Source organism: Camelus dromedarius, chromosome 4, assembly GCF_036321535.1.
Source record: "Camelus dromedarius isolate mCamDro1 chromosome 4, mCamDro1.pat, whole genome shotgun sequence".
NCBI classification, from domain to species: domain Eukaryota; kingdom Metazoa; phylum Chordata; class Mammalia; order Artiodactyla; family Camelidae; genus Camelus; species Camelus dromedarius.
In genome coordinates this window covers 84,559,661-84,578,322 of record NC_087439.1, presented here as the reverse complement: position 1 = coordinate 84,578,322, position 18,662 = coordinate 84,559,661, and the positions used below count along the sequence as shown (strand labels likewise).

The window sequence follows — 18,662 nt, the reverse complement described above, 5'->3', positions numbered from 1 at the left end:
GAAAGAGAACCTTGGGAAAGCTGTTTTAATGCTTAAAGCCTTGGTTTTAACATCTCTTTAAAAAAAAAAATGACAGTGAAATGCCATTCAAGTCCTTAGCTGTGTTCTAAGAAACAACGATAGTGGCCTTCTCTAGCACAGGAGGCCTTAGGGGACAGGATCAAATCCACTTAACCCAATGTGACCCTTTCTACATGTCAGTTTCCTGATCTGTAAAATGGGCTGGAAATTATCACTTCTCAGGATTGCTGGCAGGATTAAATGAGATTAAAATATGTAAAGCAATATTACTGTGAATGGCATATACACTAAGGGCTCAACATATAATATGCCTTATTATTATTTGAAGTATTATTATCCCAATCTATAAAATGATGAAAATGATACTAACCCATTGTTATGAAGATCCAATAAAAAAATGATCATAGATGCCAATAAAAGATGTACAACAGATCAGAGGAACAATTACGATTGTGATGAGAAAGTGGTTAGTGTAACCATAAACTCTGCCAAGCTACTTCAGGCAGTATGACTCACCCCTAATATGACAAATTATTTTTAAAAGCAATAAAACCTGTTGAAATTTCATCCAATGACAACTGTCAAATTAATATAAAATTTGATGAGAGGTCTGGCATTATTGAACACAGTTGCCTGCCAAAGAATTTTGGGTGAGATAAGATGTTTAAAGTTAGGCGACTTTAAGCTCTACCCCTTATATAACTATATAAGTAGTAAATTATATATAAGTATAAGAAATAACATCTCTTTATCCTCGCCTCTTGAAGAGGCAGCCACTAATTTGGGGATATCCCTTACAGGAGAGAGGCTACCTCAGCACGAAGCTGCTTACCCAGAAGAATCTCACCCATCTCCACCCCTCCTTCCCTCCCGACTCCCAACACCATCAGGAATTTTCCTTCCCTTCACCCACCTTCAACACTGGAGCCAGCCAAGCCTCTCCCGCTATCTCAGCAGCAGAGCACAGAGCAACCACATTCCCACCTCTCAACCCAGCGGCTCCCCCACCTCTCTCAATCCCCCAACCTCTCTACCTGCCCAACCCAACTCCCAACCTCAACCTCCAACTCTCTCTACCCACCCCCAAACTCTACACCCACCTCTCTAACCTCTACCTCTCCCCTCTCTCAACAGCTACCTGTCCCCTGCCCCACCTCTACCCTCTAACATTCTCTCTTCTTCCCTCCATTCCTGGAACCACAATGCTGCACTGATACAGAGCATGGGTACCTTGTGGACCTGGCCATTCACCCATTTGGGGTTTGTTTGTTTCTTTGTTTGTTTATTATTAGAGGAAGTACTGGGGATTGAACCCAGGACCTTGTGCATGCTAAGTGTGCACTCTACTGCTTGAGCTATACCCTCCCCAACAATTTGCCCATTTTAAAAAGTAAGTAACAGGTCGCTAAAGCTCAGGACAAATTGCCTGCTCAGAGGTTGCTCCTTCCTCTCTCAGGGAAAGATTTTATTTGCCCACTCTCTGACAAAAGACTGGTAATCTTACCTCAAATAGGAAATCCTTTGAGCGCTTTGAAATATGGACCCCAAAGTGAAAAACAACAACCCATAATGACAGTCAGAGTCTTCTAACCACTGCCTCCCATTGGGTCTAAAGATCTTCCCAGCCCCTCAGGAAACATTTCCCACCCTCAGTAGGCAAGATAGTTGGTCTTGAGCTGACCATACACAGTATAAGATAGTCCCAGGTTACTGTAAGTATTTTGCATCATTTGCCCCACTCGACCACCAAAGTTGGATTTTTCTTTTCCTAATCTCAGAAAATAAGTGACAGGGAAAGAAACTCAAGCATCATGGGTCTTGGGTGGATTTTCACATTCTAAGACTGGAAGGAGTGCTGCTCTCTGTTCCCTCTCTCTCCTTCCCCGACCCCAGATGCTCCGGTGGACGGCACCGCTGAGCTCTGCAGGAACGGAGGCCGCTTCAGATAAAAGAGGAACGACTGCACTGACGTTCGTCCTGTGCAAGATGCACATGCTTTTGCAGATTGTCGGACCACACTTTTAGACAGAAGCTAGATTTCTGAATTCATGGCCAAATAATCCTAGCCATAAGCCCTCAGGACTTAGCTGATCTTCAGGCTAGAGGCTTCAAACCAGGCCTCGGACGTTTGGACTTCAAGCATTCTTTGTTCAGTTGGCATATAAAGCGTTTAGAGTATAAGCCTACATTTAAAAACTGGGAGATTTCACGTGGAAGATAGATCTGTATAACTGATTCACTATGCTATACATCAGAAATTATCACAACGTTGTAAATAAACCGACTATAGTTCTATTAAAAAAAGAAACAGACATGATGACTCTGGCCCATTTTTCCTCACATGGTCACAGGTGGAGGCGAGGCGCAGAGCCCCAGGTGCCCCTCTGCCCTCACCCGCCTTCTGACCCCTCGCAGCACTTCACAGTTTATTTCTCTCCCCTGCCTCTGGGGACATTTACGCTCACGACTGCTGATCGAGGCCCCTCTCACGTGTCCTACAAATGAGAAGAATGAAGGCCCAGTGGTGCAGCCACAGCTCCTCTGGGCAGAGCTGCACCAGAACTCTGATCCTTTTATACACAACCAACTGCCTCTGAAGCTCTGTTTTCAGGATGGAATCTTGAGTGAAGGAAACAGCCCTGCTGGCAGCCTTGTGCCTGAAGCCCCTCTCCAGGCTCCACAATCTTTGACCTTAGAACTGGTCGATCTTTAAGACTCCTCAGCCCTCCTGGGCTCGTCACCAAGCATCACCACGCTCACAGTCCCCTGCGAGCCCTCCCAAACACCACGCCCAAGCTTCACGCACACACCCTGCACGTCTTCACAATGATTCTGGGAGATGCATGTTCTTAACACCATTTTACAGATGAGGACGGCGTGGCTCAGGCGGGGCCCACAGACAGACACAGTGGCTGAGCTGCACTTGAACCCAGGCCCGTCTGATCCCAGGGCCGGTAAGCTGGCAGCCTGCCTTGCTGCTTTGCAAATATCCACCATCTCCCCCAATTAAAAAAAAAAAAAATTCAGAACTTACTTGATCCAGAACAAAGGTAAATGATAGGATTCCAAACAAAACATCCAAGGGGCTCCACCTGTCTACCTGGAACTGTCCCTGGGGTTTTGTGTCTGCGCCAGCTGCCCTACCACCCTAGAAGCTCCCTCAAGGAAGCCGTCCTGCCTTTTATGCTTATCTGTCTCCAACGCATACAGAGGAGTCACTTAATACTACTTGGAATCATTAGTCCACAGCTTCTAGTTTCAGTTTGTGATCAAATTTTACCAGAAGGGTCCTCCTGGTAGGATACATTTTACGCACCTTCAAGGGTTCTCAGGAAGGTCCTTTCTCTGCGTATCCTATCTCCCCCCTCCTTATGTTCACCTATAGCTTTTTAATATTTCCTTTTATTTTTCCAAAGTAAACCAGGTAAAATTTCAACTCTAAAGTGATTTTTTTTTAAAGGGAGCATATATGCAGAGTACCTGAATATCAAAGCAGGTAGCTGTTGTAGAAGAAGTAATGATTTGTAATAGCAATACTTACAACCCATACGATGACCAGTCTTTTGGATAAATAAGTATCAATATTCCAGTGAGTGAACGGAAGAAACGTGATGTAGAACACTTCTTGACCCATAGCGGCTGAAAACCTGAACAGGTAATAGTAGAAATAATTCTTCACAACGTACTTCTGTACATAAGCCTAGAAGACAAAAGTTAGAGGACCCTGTAAGTTCATTGAACAGGTCACTACGAGGCAAGTTTTACAAACCTCTACCTACAACTCATGAGGTTCCAATGGCCAAGGCTGCCTCCTCTCCCCTTACATAGTTAAACAGTATCATTACCATCAGTATACACTGTTATTGAACATCTATCAACCCCAAAGTGTCCACACAAACACAGATGATGCCAGTGCTTCATAAAATTAAATCAGTAACATCCAAGACAGAAATACCAGGGGAAGACACAAAAGAGCCAAAACCTTTCTCCTGTGCCCACAGAAGGCTAGAAACTGCAGGGAAGTGAGCTCTGTTAGACACTGTGTGGTAGGCAGAAGAATGTCGGCAGAAGATCGTCCCCAAAGATGTCCACAACTCAATCCTTAGAACCTGCAAATATACTTCCTCACATGGCAAAAGGGACTTTGCAGATGTAATTAATGATTTCAAGATCAAGAGGTTATCCTGGATGAGGTGGGTGAGTTCACTGTGATGACAAAGATCTTGAAAAATCTGTACACCTGAAACTATGTTGTAAACCAACTACACTTCAATTTAAAAAAAAATGATCGATAGCTTGGTGGCATTTACATGAGTATGCATATTTATCAAAAGTCATTAAACCATACATTTACATGTGTGCATTTTATTGGATGTAAATTACACCTCAAATACAGTGGATTTGAAAATATATATATGGAGGTGGAAGAGTCGAGAGTCAGAAAGCGATTTGAAGATGCTCCACTGTTGGCTCTGAGGATGGAGGAAGGAGCCATGGGTCACAGAATGCAGGAAGCCCCTAGAAACGGGAAAAAGTGAGGGAAAGCATTCTCCCCTTGAGGCTCCGGAAGGAACGCAGGTCTGCTGATGCCTTGATTTTAGCCAAATAAGAACTGTTTCAGACTTCTGGCCTCCACATATTCTGTATCCACAGAATAAATGTGTGTCATTTTAAGCCACTGCGTTTCTGGTGATTTGTAAGAGATAACTGATCTGAAGCCTTTAGAAAAATCACTTGTTGATGAACATTTGTAATTTACCTTTTTAGTGGGATTAGTCAAGCCAACCCACTGCAGTGATGGTGTAAGAAACACAGCAAGTACACACAGGGCCTGCTAAAATGCACTCCCATTTTCTGTCATCCTTTTCCACCTTCTTAGTCTGTTTAGTAGGCAGGCAGCAAGAAAACCAAGAAAGACTGAAGTGAGTTAAAACAGGCCTAAGCAGACAATCTATTTAAAAATATGGTTTAAAGGGGGGAGGGTATAGCTCAGTGGTAGAGCGCATGCTTAGCATGCATGAGGTCCTGGGTTCAGCCCCCAGTACCACTATTTAAATATATAAATAAATAAATCTAATTACCCACCCGCAAAAAAAAAAATTAACAACAACAAAAATATGATTTATGTCCTTCAATCATGACATAATAGTAATGAATGAAAAACATGAACACTGTCATCCTGCTAAATAAATCTAAAACGTAGAGTTTTAATGCTCCTGATGGTAGCCATAACCTTTATAAAGATAAAGTCAAAGTAAAACACCAACATGGAAAATGGGGAGGAGAAAAGGCAGCCCCATCACACAGGACACTACGTGCAGACTCTTGTAGGTCTGGATTTCTGTTTTGTTTTACACAAAGTCTGAGGTCCTTGAGTCCTGGGGGAATTCAGAGAATAAGTTAAATGTGTTTGGCAAATATTCATTCTGTGCCGAGGATGACTCAGTCCATGCTGGGTGCCAAGAATATTCAGGTGAACCAGGCCTGATGCCTGGAGGTGGTAGGTAGGTACCAAAAAGTGTAAATTGAGGGAATTCATTTTTAAAGGACCAGCATTGTCTTGGAAGCCTTGAAAAAGGCCGAGTGCTTTTTATACTTAAGCGGAAAAAAAAGATGACCTTGGAAATTGCAGGAATATTAACTGTATTTGACACTGCTGGCTGCCTACCAAGCACACATTGCTTTCTTTCTCTTCTGTAAGGGGTTCCCGATTTTATGATTTTATTCCAGCATCTCTACCTCCCCTACAGAGCCCTGTGACTCAGGGGAGGTTGACACTGCCCTTGGCTCCAGAGGAACATCTGGATTCATGGGTGAGCTAGAAGTTCATCTCTCTTCCAGGATAAACTTTACTTCTGAGTGAATTCAGAGGAGAATGGCAATAGATCTGTCCTAAAAAGACAATGTTGCACAAAACAAATTAAATAAGGAATGTGTAATTCCGCCTCTCTGCCAAGGTATTATACTATGGCTGGATTTGCAAAACAAGGTCAAGGCACTGTGATGAATGAATTAGTGACCAACCCCTCCCTCCCTCCTTCTCCCTGTCTCTCATAATCGAATCTGAGGACTGATCTCTGCACGTTCTCTTTTACAAATGTACATCCAACAGGCCCGACCTTGGGGCAAACCCTGTGAAGACACCTTTTTTACGTAAAGATGGGTTATTATAATACACCAGCTACCAGGAACACCTGGTAATCTCTCCTGCTTTGAAGCTTTATGAGAAATACTTTTGCCAAACTTTGACAAGGCTCAGCTCCTCCCTCATGTCATTTCATGGTGCCCAAGTGTTGTATGACATTATAAAGACTCAGTGACAACCATTTCCCTCCCTAGAGATCTAACTGAAACCAAGTTCAATATCTTCATCCTAGTAAATAATTGAAAAGACTGTTAAAGATGACAGCAAACTGCTTTAGTGTTACCTATTGCTAATTAATATCTTTAGACATGCTTTTTATAATCTCTTAGGAACTCTTTTTTTTTGAGTGTAGAGCTAAATATTCTCTAAATCTTCTTAGAGACAAAAAGCAAAGATGAAATTAAAAATATCAGCACATATATAGGCTTGCCAAAGGATTTTTTTTAAGATAACATGTCTGTATATGTAATTAAATGGCTTGAGAGCCAATACTTCTGCCAAATCCTTAGGAATTATATGTACCCAAATAAAGCAGTTAAGTACTTGTCTTTTCAGAATAAGAATCTAGGTTTCCCTTGTAGGAAATCTCAATGTGTATTATTTCAATATATTTTTGGCAATAACAAGAATTTCAGCTCCAGTGCATGTGTTGGTCCCACCGGGAATAATTCGAGGGAGAAGAAGCTGGGGTTAAAAATAGCAATGGTAGGTAAAGTGAATGGCAGATAAGAAGTGATAAAGCTGAAAGACAGGGAATCAAGACCCAGAACAAAACACCTACATTCTATAGAATCGGCCACTCACAAGGGGTTGAGAGCCCAGGCAGTGGGGCCGTGTTTCTGGGGCATGGACTCAGAAGGCAGGGGTTAGCAGCTAATTTTTTTCAACAAAAAGATCAGGAAAGCACTGAATATTCAGATGGGTGGAGCACTCCTTTTAGAATTAAAATGCTTCTTAGTAAGTCAGTCATCTGTCTCAAAGCCAAACAGAGACGTTTCCAGTAAATGAGATGATAAGATGGAAATTACCCACAGAACCCGCAGAGTTAATACTAACTGCAAAGTGTCACTGATACCCTCATTTGTATATTTTATTTACTGGTTTATTTTCCTGAAAGTTGAAAACAAAATGTTTCCCCAAGTGGGGGAAAAAGCCAAACAAAACTCATGATCTCAGTCTCCCAGTGCCATCTTTCCCTTTTGGTTATAAATTTCTCAAGTGCACATTCTCCTAAAATGGGGATTTTGGTAACTAAACCTTTGCGTGGGGGAAGAGCTGCTCTATTTTGCTGGTGCCGGAGTATTCCACGTTCTCTGCAAGGCTGCCTTCAATGCATAACTAAATCAGGACAGAGAGGGAGCCATGCAGACTGACTGTGGGATGAAGACGAAAAGGCTGTGAATGTGACTTCTTGACTCAGCTCCGCCCCCTAACAGCTGAACTGTGTTTTGTTCTCTAAACACACAAGGAGCCCTAAATGCAAAGGAAATTTGGCCAGGTCAGCGCCACTGGCCGTAATGAGGGCTGACCCAGACAGCAGAGGAGAGAATGCCCAGCAGACTTGGCATCTGGCCCGGCTTTTGAGCTTTCAAAGGGAGAATACAAGAAACAGCTTTTAGCCAAAACAATGTGTGCCCTTGGGGAAGTCAGTTAGCCTTTCTCAACCTCAATGGCCTCAGGTGCAAAGGGTGGAGTAGGGTTTGGTCAGCTGCTTTTTAATATACCAAACCAAAATTGAAGTAGGGAAAGGCCCATTACATAGTGTTACTCCAGGACCTATTAGATAAAATAAGATTGAAAGTCTGTGCTAATTGTTTGAAAGTGATGAGGGGCCCAGGGAACCCCTATTTCAGGCCAGGCCAACCCCCAAACCCCAAGTTTTTCTCTGGAATATCCCCTCAGAGCAGTTCAGTAATCAGTTTGAAAACCACTGACTTGAATCTCTACCAGACCTCACATACCACCTTCAGCCTTGAGCACACAGGCTAGAGGCATTCTCACCTCGAGGGCTTTAAAGGACTTGATACACTCTAGGCCAAATGTCATTGCAAGGTCATATTATGTATCTCCATTTTTTTTTTTTTTCCTGATTAGAGTTGTAAACGTAGGTATTCTTCCAAAGGTCAAGTTTGAGATCTGCGCTAACTCAACAGAGGCAGAAGGAGTTCTGTCTGGGAGGGTGATGTCTGTAGCTCCAAGCAGTGCACTTTAATTAGAAGCAAGTAGAAGGAATTCATTCTCTAGGACTGAGAGAGATCAAATCTACGCACAGTACAGCCCAGTCTCACTTAAAAATAATTTTAAGGCTCAAGGCTCTTTTATAGAACACAGCAAACAGCAGCACTGCCTTCACCCTGGCTTTGCTTCAGGGAAGTTTTACAGCTGGATGAAACAGAAGCAGGGGAGCCCAGTGGGGGAGGGCATAGCTCAGTGGTAGAGTTCTCGCCTGGCATGCGCAAGGTCCTGGGTTCGATCCCTAGTACCTCTATTAGATAAATAGATAAATAAGTAAATAAATCTGGTTCCCGCCTCCTAATAAAATAAATTTTACAAAAGAAGAAGAAGCAGGTGAGTCCAGAGTGAACAGATCCAGAGAGAAGAGCCCGGGAAGAGGGGCAGAGCTGGTGGTAGGAACACGGACTCTGGAGGGAGTGTGTTGGACTGACGTCATGCTGCTCCAACACTCACTATCTCACACCAATGACACAACTTCCCAGGGCCTCAGTTTCCCCTTCTGCAAATGGGAATAATAATAGTATATACCCCATAGGGATGTTGGGATGATTAAATCAGAGGTTCTTGGTGGTGTGTGCAAAGCCCTCAGGTCAGAGCCTGGCAGAGAAACATTGGACTAAGACCTAGTTGGTGGCCATGAATGTCCTGAAAGGCAGTAGACTCGGGACTGAGACTCTACATTGCCTTGCTCTCTGACTCTCTTGCTCTGCATAAACTCATCCAGAATTTCTAATCTAGAGCCTAGAGATTACGAAGGGCAAATCTAAGCAACGTGATGCCTCTTTCAACAGAGCCTACACTTCACAAGGTTCTGGTCCTGCTACCTCTCTCTGAGAGACAAGGATTTGGTTGGCATGCCATTACACACAGAGATGGAATATTTGTAACATAAACACCATAAGCTGTTGTACGACACCAACTAGCATGTTAACACACCAATTACAAACCAAGCGATGCCCAATGTTTTTAAAAAGATTTTTAAATGGCAAATCTTTCCTAGACAGTGGCCATGTCTACATAGACCATTTTCACTGTTTACACTTTAATGATGGAAGACTGACAATAAACAAGATGATTTCATTTCTCACCAAATGCTATGATGAGATTAAAACAGGATCAAGTGATAATCAAGTGGCATGTGTATGTTGGGGGATGCTCTCCAAGGAAGAGTCATTTGAGCCGAGCCCAGGATGGGGAGATGAGTTGGTTCCTTTGGGGTCTGTGGGTTAGCAGGAACCAGGCTTGTGTGCTGAGACACGGTGGGTGAAAAAGAGAGGGACATGGGAGATGAAGTTAAGAGTAGGCGCTAGATCAAGCCACGGTTTGGGATCTAGGCTGGAAGTAAATCCCTGGAAGATTTCAATTAAGAGCATGATTTTGAACTCTGGCAAGACTAAAACAAATTTTGGCTCAGAAACAGTGGGCAGAAGCCCTTCTTTAATTCCTTTGTCTTTTAATTTCTTCAGCTTAGGGGAGAAAAAGCATTAACCAGCAGGGCTGAACTTAAAAGCCACTGCGGGAGGAGCCCCGTTGTTCGCCCGCTGATACAGACACATGTTTTCTTGAATTTACGTCTCTTTACTAATATGCTCCCTTCACTTTTAATTACTCTTATTTATTTAGTTTTTAAGTTTAGGAAATCAGAACTTTCCAACGTGTAAAGAAAATTAAATGATGATAACTTAGGACACCTAAGGAAGACTGACAGTGTCCCTTGAAGGGGAGATTAGAAGGACCGAGAATGTACAAGGGCGTCCCCTTTCATCTTGCAGTCCAGATAGGATTACGAGCTGGGTGATCTGAGATGTCTGCTCAGAGCTCGGGCGATTAAAATTTCAGGATGGTGAGACTGAAAGTCAATAAAATGGAAGGACAACTTCTTTGAATAAAAGAGCTTGAAAGGGAGTTGCACGCTAATCACTTTCATCTGCTTCGCTGGCATTTGCTGAGATCCCTCCGTCTGGGTCCAAGACCAAGAGGGAGGCTGGGAAGGGCTGAACCGAATGTGGCTTTTATTTACAGCAGAGTTTTCATTGTAGCCTTTTCCGCAATTAGAGCTTTGTTTTCCTACTGATCATCCATCGGGTAGCAGCTCCTCCTCTCAATGTCTGACACCTTCTTTTTCTTTTCATCAAGGACCAGCTCTCACACTGGGCACCACCAGAACGGGTGAACCAGGATGAGGACTGCAAAATTCTTTGCTCTAGGGCGGCAGCGATGCCCCACCTGAATCTAGAAATGGAACTTACAACTCGATATAACCCAGCCTCATCATCACTGTTAGAGCTCTGTGCCCAAACACACAATATCTGCTGAGGAAGAAATCTAGGGATGGGGTGGTGGGTAGGACAGCCATTTACAGAGACTAGGGATGTGGCCTCTGCTGGGAGAATTGCCTCCACGGGCAATAAATGTGACAGGAGTCGAACAGAAAGAACTGTTCCCATTTTTAGAGAGGGTGGGAGAACCAGCTGCCCTCTAAATTCTCAAAATGTCTTAAGAACTTGAATGTTTTTCAAAACATTTTGGATCCACTAAAACCTGAAACACATTGTGTCAAACATTCTTCCACTTAATCGTTAAGCCCTTGTGTGTTCAGGGGGATTTTTGGTGCAGATGTTTCTGATTCATTTATATTAACTTATCAAAATGACATTTGGAAGAGCCAGAGGATGTTCAAGAAAGAGTCTTATAAACTTGGGTTCATTCGTTTTAATCCAGGAATTCCATCCCCTGCCCCAAAGCACATCCTCAGAATTCAGAACTTGGAAGAGTTCATTCAGTTCTACTCTAACCTGGCAGCATGAACTCTCAGCCATTCCTAGTGCCCTTCAAAAAGCATGATCTAAAGCCTTAAAAGGCACCACCCAAAAACGGGCAAACAGGGTAAAAGGTATAAACTTCTTTCTAGTAATAAAATAAATAAGTCATGGGGATGTACCACATGGTGACTATAGTAAATAATACCATAACTGCATATTTGAAAGTTGCTAAGAGAGTAAAACAACACAAGAAAAAAATTCTGTAACTATGTATGGTGACGGGTATTAACCAGATTTATTGTGGTAATCACTTTGCAATACAGACAAATATCCAAAGACTATGTTGTACACCTGAGTTAATATAATGTTCTCTGTCCCTTATACCTCAATTAATTTTTGTCTTCCTTTTTAAAAAGGCACCACCAAAATGTAAGAAAGCTATTCAGGTACATAGAAGTTTTCTCCTTGGTGACTTTTTACATACAAAGATTTAAAAACAAGCATCTAAATCAAAGACAAAGCTGAAGTCTGACTAGTTTGCCAACTAAAGTCAAGGAGATTTTATCCAAAAGCTGTCCTGCTTCCATCCTATGTGTTAATCTGGGCTCTACATGGACACAAAAGCTTTAGCTTGGAGTTTTCTTTATCCAAGGTCATTGTGTTAGTAGATGTGCATGTACATGGAGAAGAAGGAGGAAGCAGAAAGCTATCTTTGTGCCTCTCCATCCTCACTTCTTAAATCCAGCCTCTGCTTTTCAGAGGTCTCAAGGAATCCAAGATGGTAAAGGTACTTCAGAAAGATTTCCCTTTCTTGATCCCTCTCCCCCTCTCCCCAGGGCACTGTCATGGGGCATGGCGGTGGGCATCAGAGGCAAAGCAGGGAGGGGACAGATCATGGAGGGACAGACGGAAGGGGGAGGACATTCTGCTGAGAGGGTCTCCCTCCCTCCACACTTCTAAGCCTTGTCTACTCAGCACACTCTTGGGAAGTTTCATCAATTTCCGTCACGTTTTCAAACCATAGTTCCCTCTGGAAGGCTAGCTCTGAGCAAGTTTAAAGCCACTGGTCACAAAAACAAACTTAGGAAAAGCTTTGAAAATTGTGTGCACACACATAAAAGAAGATTAATAAGAAAGCCATGCTGGGTCAGAACAATGGTCCTTCCCACCCAGCCTACCTCTGGCCCCTGATTTCCTTGTGCCCTGTGGATGCTGCTCTTGCTTTAGTTTGTTCCCACTTTTAATTTTTTTAGTTAAATGTTTGGGCATTTTTATATTGCTTTTTTCCCCCGGATTATCTGATTGTCATGTGTTATTTTTCTGTTGAACACAGTTCACTCCAGAACACGTGGGGGTTTGAATACTCTGTAAAGACAAAGTAAATTACCCATTATCCCAACCCTGACTCAGCCCCTCTGAATATCTACAATGGTCTCTCTCCGCTCCTATGCCCAAGTGTGATGGCCTGTATTTTCACAAGACTGAGATTCCACTGAATCTTAAAATTTTGTGTTATTTATTATATTCTGAGCATTTCCCGAGGGCCTTAAACATTATTTTAGATCATGATTTTGGTCAAGCTTGAGCATTTAATTTTTGGTTCCACCTTTATGCACTCCGTCACTTTCTCACTCACCCATTCTCGTGGCAGATCCCAGCGCAGACCAGGACCACAAACATGTCCGCAGGTCAGGTGAGCAGGAGCCTTATCACCCAAGAAACCTCTTATCACAGTTCCCACCCACTCCCGCTGGAGCTCCCAGAGGTACCAGTCCACGGATGCTGTCGCACCTGAAGTCACTTATGTAAGCCGCATCATACCACGCCTGACCCACAGTATGTGCTCAACAAATGGTAGTTGTATTTGCATGGTTTTTGTTAACAGTGTAAGTAATAAAGTGTCAGGAGTGTCTAGTTATAGTAGAGCACAGAGGAGGGAAAGAAGATTTAAAAAACAAGGACATCACAGAGGGAGAAAAGCAAGCTGTCCTGGAAGAAGACTGGAACTGTGACAAAAAGAGAAAGTGAAGAGGGACATCCCAGCTGAAGGGAAAAGCATGCGGAGAGGTATGGAAGCAGCAAGGCACAGTGTTCCCAGCACAGGACACAGTCCAGTACAACTAAGTGTAAGGTACATAGCAGGGGGGTTGTACGTAGCAAGCCTAGCAGGGAAAACCAGAGCCAGAGCCAGGAGTCCTGAAGGTGGTAATGCCGAGGTTGTGTTCACCATGTGGGTAATGGGGAGCCACTGAGTGTCTGAGCTGGGAAGGGACGTAATCAGAGACGTGCTCTAAGCTTGCATTCTTGTCATTTCTCTGTGATTTCCCATCTTTTTCAGATTGAAGTGTATCTAAGGAGAGGTCACAGACATGCTGCAACACCTCTGTGAAACCACTTCTCGTGCTGAGCGCTTAGAGGGTCTTGCACACAGCCTGCCTCAGCCTTCCACAGCCTCGCAGCCCGGGTGAGCCTCCTACGCTCCATTTTACATCCGTAATAAAAGCCGGGTGCTCCCAGGGCCTCCGTGGGCCATCATGGAAGATGAGGGAAGCTTGGTTTCTGTTTTTGGCCTCGGCTTTGCCATGTGGGATCTGATGATACAGTTATTTAGCAAGAAACCACAGGAACAAAAACAATTTGATGAAACCCAGAAAAAGTGAGTTCTTTCATGGAAGGCAAGGCAATGCCGCAGGCTGTGCAGAGACCCACCCTGAACAAACCCTCGTGCTCCGGGCTTCAGCTCTGTCACCCAGCGACGCATGTGTCAGATGCCTCCTCCGCAAATGGGGACCATGGTTCCTGCACCAAAGGACACAGAACTCACTGCGAATACCCAAGTGGGGAAAATGTGGTTCTCATTTCTCTTCATGGAACACAATTTCCAGAAAGCGCTATGTGACCAGAACTGATGATCCTGATGCATCAGAGATGGTCAGAGAGACATGGGTTTGCAGCCCTGATAAGGAAGGGAACCAGACCAAGTTATACAACAAGGTGTCTCTGCCTGCTTCCAGGAGGTGCTGATGAAGCAGGGAGAGCACGGACTGGAAGGTCGAGGAGAGGAAAAGAAAGTTTGGGGTCCTCTCAGCCCTCATTTCAGAATGGTAGACAGAGGTCCATATATGCAAAGCCTTGCCCAGTGCTACACACCCCCCCCACACACACACACACAGGCACACACATGCTTCCTTCCCCCATCCCCCCTTCTATGCTGGGATGGAAACCTGCCATACTAAACCACACAAGTGGAAGTCACAAGTCCTTGACTCATTGTCTGAAATGGAGGCTACTCTGGTTAAAATAATTTCATCATCATCCATGTCCTGATCCTTTAGAGTGTGGTCCCCTGACCCAAAGCATGGGCATCACTTGTTAGAAGTTTAGAATCCCAAGCCCACCCCAGACCTGGGGAGTCACTGGGAATTTTAAGCAAATTCCCCAGGTGATTTGCAGGCATATTAAAGCTTGAGAAGCACTAATCCACATCTCATGAGAAACATAAAATGGGTGGATGTACTAAGGTTTGATTATGCTCTCTGGGCCTATGTCCACTTGAAAGGGGACACTAAACATGCAAAGTCACTCAGTAAAGACTAGGCAAATCCAGAGAGATGGACAGCAAGTGGACTGGTGGTTGCCTAGGGCTGGAGCTGAGGTGGGGAGAAAGGGGGAGGGGCTGCTAGTGGGTATGAGCCTCTTTTTAGGATGATAAAAAATGCTCTAAAATTGACTGTGGTGATAGTTGCACAACTCTGTGAATATACTAAAAACCATTTAAATAGGTGAATTGCATGGCATGTGAATTATATCTCAAGAACGCCTTAAGAGCCTTAGAAATACCAAACTGAACGTTTCTGACTTCTGACTGCAAAACAGACCACCTACAGAACCAGGTCTTGAAGGCTACCTCCGATGAGAGACTGTTCTATCGTCCCAGGGTGGTGGGATTTAAAGGGCATATTAGGAAACAGAGTTTCTTCCAACAGAGAGGTGCTGAAATGGTCACTGGCTCTTAAAACATACAAGATTCCATGATGCCCTTAGACCCAGGCCACCAGGGTCCATGCCCTGGACTTTGTGATTTAGACACCCCTCTCTGACCCTCCTCCAGCTGTGTCCTTCCTCACAGAGCAAGGGAAGATGTTCAGTCTTCTAGATCATTCTCCAGGCACCTAGTACCCCAGCATTCCCCACCCAAATGCCAGAGCCTGCACGCAGGGTCTGAGTGGGTCTCTCCCCTAGGTCTGTTCTCCTTGTGGTAGACAAGAGCCCCAGTGTGCTCTCCCCCGACCCGAGGGCTAGCCATTGGAGAGGAAGGCAGAAGGAACCGGGGCACATGGAGAGTCCACTGTGCAGTCCCAGGCGGGTGACAGGCTGGCTCCCTGACTTCACTGCACGCCAGCGTGGAACTCTGTGAGTCTGAGAATTTCAACTAGGAACCTAGCTTTCCAGATCACATGAAGATTTATATGTTAAGTAGGAGGTCAAAACGTAATATATGTAATGCTTTGTTAGCTTGATAAATATCTTTAAAATAGTTCAACCAATAAAATCTGTCTCCGTTTGTGTACTGGCCCTAAAACCCTGCAATTTTAAAGATCGATTTTTTTTTCCTTCTAAGTTTGTCAAGAAATGAGTGAGTATTTTTGATCTTCTCTCCAGCATGTCATAGTTTATGGGTAAATATTAATTATTCATTAAACACCAGCCCATCTTTTCATAACTTTATACATAATAAATACTGAGGATTTATTTTTGCTCCAAAAGAGTACAGGAAGTTTGGGATAAAAAGCATCTTAAATGTGTTTAATGTATGCTTCATATTTACTTCATGTATGCCTCATATTTGCAAAACATGGTAGTTTAAAAAAAAAAAAAACAGGAGATAAAGAACGATGGAAAAAAAACACTGAATATTTTACAACATTAAGAAAGTTTAGATCCTCCTGGGCTACTTCTAAAAGATGGAAAAGCAAATCCTCAAGAAAAGAAAAGAGGCAAGCTGCTGGAGAGTTTTTGTTTGTTTGTTAGTGTTAATAACAGAAATACAGTTGAAATGGAACTTCAGGGAGGGAAGGAACTTAATGAGCTTAACTATGAGAGTTTAAAGCCACTATCATGGCTGTTTGATTCTTCTGGACAAATTGGTGACAGAATCCTAGGAGGGGCAATTCTGTTCTTGTCACATGTGACCCACAATTTGAGCAGGAGAAGCAACCTTATTTACTCTCATAATATTCTGCTTTTGGAATTATTCTTATTCCCTGTGCGCTATGAAGCCGAGACCAAGCTCACGACTTTCCTTTGCCCTCCTGTGAGCGTACAGATGTCACCCAAGCCAGGGGCCAACCAAATGGACTCCTGCTCAGACATATTTCCAGAACAGGCTCCTCTATCCCTTATGCCTTCCCCCATCATCTGGATTCCTTGTGGGAACGCTGCGGCTTTTTCTTTGTAGTGAGGATTAAGTTTAAAATGCAACAATTTGTATAGCATATGCTTCAAAATTTCAATCATTTTTGGAAACCGGGGTGGTAGGGGAGATGGGGAAAATGATCTCAGATAAGACTGTGAATTTGTAACTTGCCATACAGCTGCACTGCCCAATATAGTAGCCATATGTGGCTGTTTAAATTTAAATTTAATTAGACAAAAATTCCAGTTCCTCAGTTGTACCAGTCACATTTCAAGTGCTCAACAGCCCCATGTGACTAATGGCTACCAACTGAGACAAGCACAGAGACAGAAACCTTCCCATCTCTGTAGAAAGTTCTACGGGCTGAGCTGAACTGGGAGAGCTTTCATGTTTTCTCTGTGGTCCCATCAAGCCTTCCTTCACTGACTCTGTCGTTGGTACTATGATTTCTTTTATTGCCACATTTTTGCAAGTTAAAGCAATTTATTCTTAAAAGTAGTCAGTACTGATACACAGTCTACACAGCTTCACATTTGCAGGGCTTTGTGGATGTACTAAACACCACCGAACTGTACATTAAAAGGGTGAATTCTGTGACATGGGAATTACACCTCAATTTAAAAAAAAGAAAAAAAAAGAAAGCTTAATTGATCAAATATCAAGCAATAATTTCATAAATCCATCTTGTCAAGTATCACAGAACAACCAAAATGATCTCATTCAAATACCAAACAGAACCAATTCACTTCTAAAAACAAGTGGACAACCGTCGCCCTCCAACGGATCCTTCTTGCACTCAGAATAAAGTCCAGATGCATGACCACAACCAAGGGCCTGAGATCCAAGAGCCATTCCACTTTCCTACGTCTCTGCCCACCTCCCTTGTGTGCACCAGCCACCTGGCCTTCGTTTACTACCTGTCCCTCTAGTGTGTTGGGAAGGCTGTATCCTCTGTATGGAGCATATCTTTGTCTGGCTGGCTCCTTCTAGTCTCTGAGATGCTGGCCCCTCAGAGTCTACCCCAAGAGATGCTTTCTCTGGCCACCTTCTCTGTGGCTGCCCTGCACAACTCTGTGTCATCTTCTTCATGGCTTGAGAGTCTCTTACTCTTGGACCTGTTTGCTTGCCTGCACTGGACCGCAAGCTCCTTAAAGGCAGGAAGTTTGATCCCCACCTTCCTGTGGAACCCCTTGCATCCAGCACAGTGGCCATGTTCTGCCCACCACGTAGCAACCATCCGATAAACACTTGTTGAGTGAGCAGACAGAGAAACAAAGAACCTTCAACACACACTCTGGATGGAAGGGGCCTTAAAACTATCCAGAAGTTCACGATGAGCCCTGAAGGAGCTGTACAAAATATAAACATCTGGACCCCACTTCTAGAGTCTGATTTACTAAGTCTGGAGGGAGGCTAAAATTAGCTTATTTTTTAAAAAGCTCCACTGCTTAGTTTGATCACCTCACTTCCAGAGGTGGTAACTGAGGCTCAGACTTGCCTGAGTTTCTGGTTAGTCCAGCAAAAAGTCTTGTCAAATCTAAGGGGCTCAATTCTCCAGGAACAGATCCCACTACACGGTCCCTGTGAAACCTCTGTGGTTCACACTAAAGAGAAATCTAGGCTGAATCACAGATGGTAACAGACCAGCTCAAAGTTTATTGCAAAATCATGTTAGCCCTGAGCTCCCTCCTTCCTCTCCCAAGCTCCCCTCGTGTCACGGCTCCCGTCTGGGCAGAGAGCTGTAGGCCCTTTCACCTTGGCTGTCTTCTCCAGGGTCCAACCCCAACAGAAAGATACAAAACACTGAATATCCGAACACCAGCACCAGGAGCAGCCTCCACCCAGGGCTCCCTGGGGTGTCTGTTCTCATATCTCTGTTAGAAAGATAAAAACCACCCGGTTCTTCTCTCTTTATCTCTAGACACTGGCAGGTTAGGGAGAACACATCCTGATTTGCATTGGCAAAGAGACAGATGTGAAGAAGAAAAGGTCTCATTTCTGGAGGTCCCAAAGGGACTTCCTCATGACCAATGAAGGTTAAATGGTAGTGTTATAAGAAGATGATTGCAAAATGCATGCACTT

General features: G+C 43.8%; 1 protein-coding gene across 1 annotated transcript in view; it reads right to left on the bottom strand.

Annotated features, from left to right (window-relative positions):
- Window positions 1–18,662, bottom strand: part of SGPP2 (sphingosine-1-phosphate phosphatase 2) — a 98,169-nt gene that overhangs the window by 59,358 nt on the left and 20,149 nt on the right. The window contains exon 2 of the mRNA XM_031452263.2: window positions 3,563–3,721. Coding sequence (XP_031308123.1) covers window positions 3,563–3,721 — 159 coding nt within the window. The remainder of the gene's footprint in view (window positions 1–3,562; window positions 3,722–18,662) is intronic.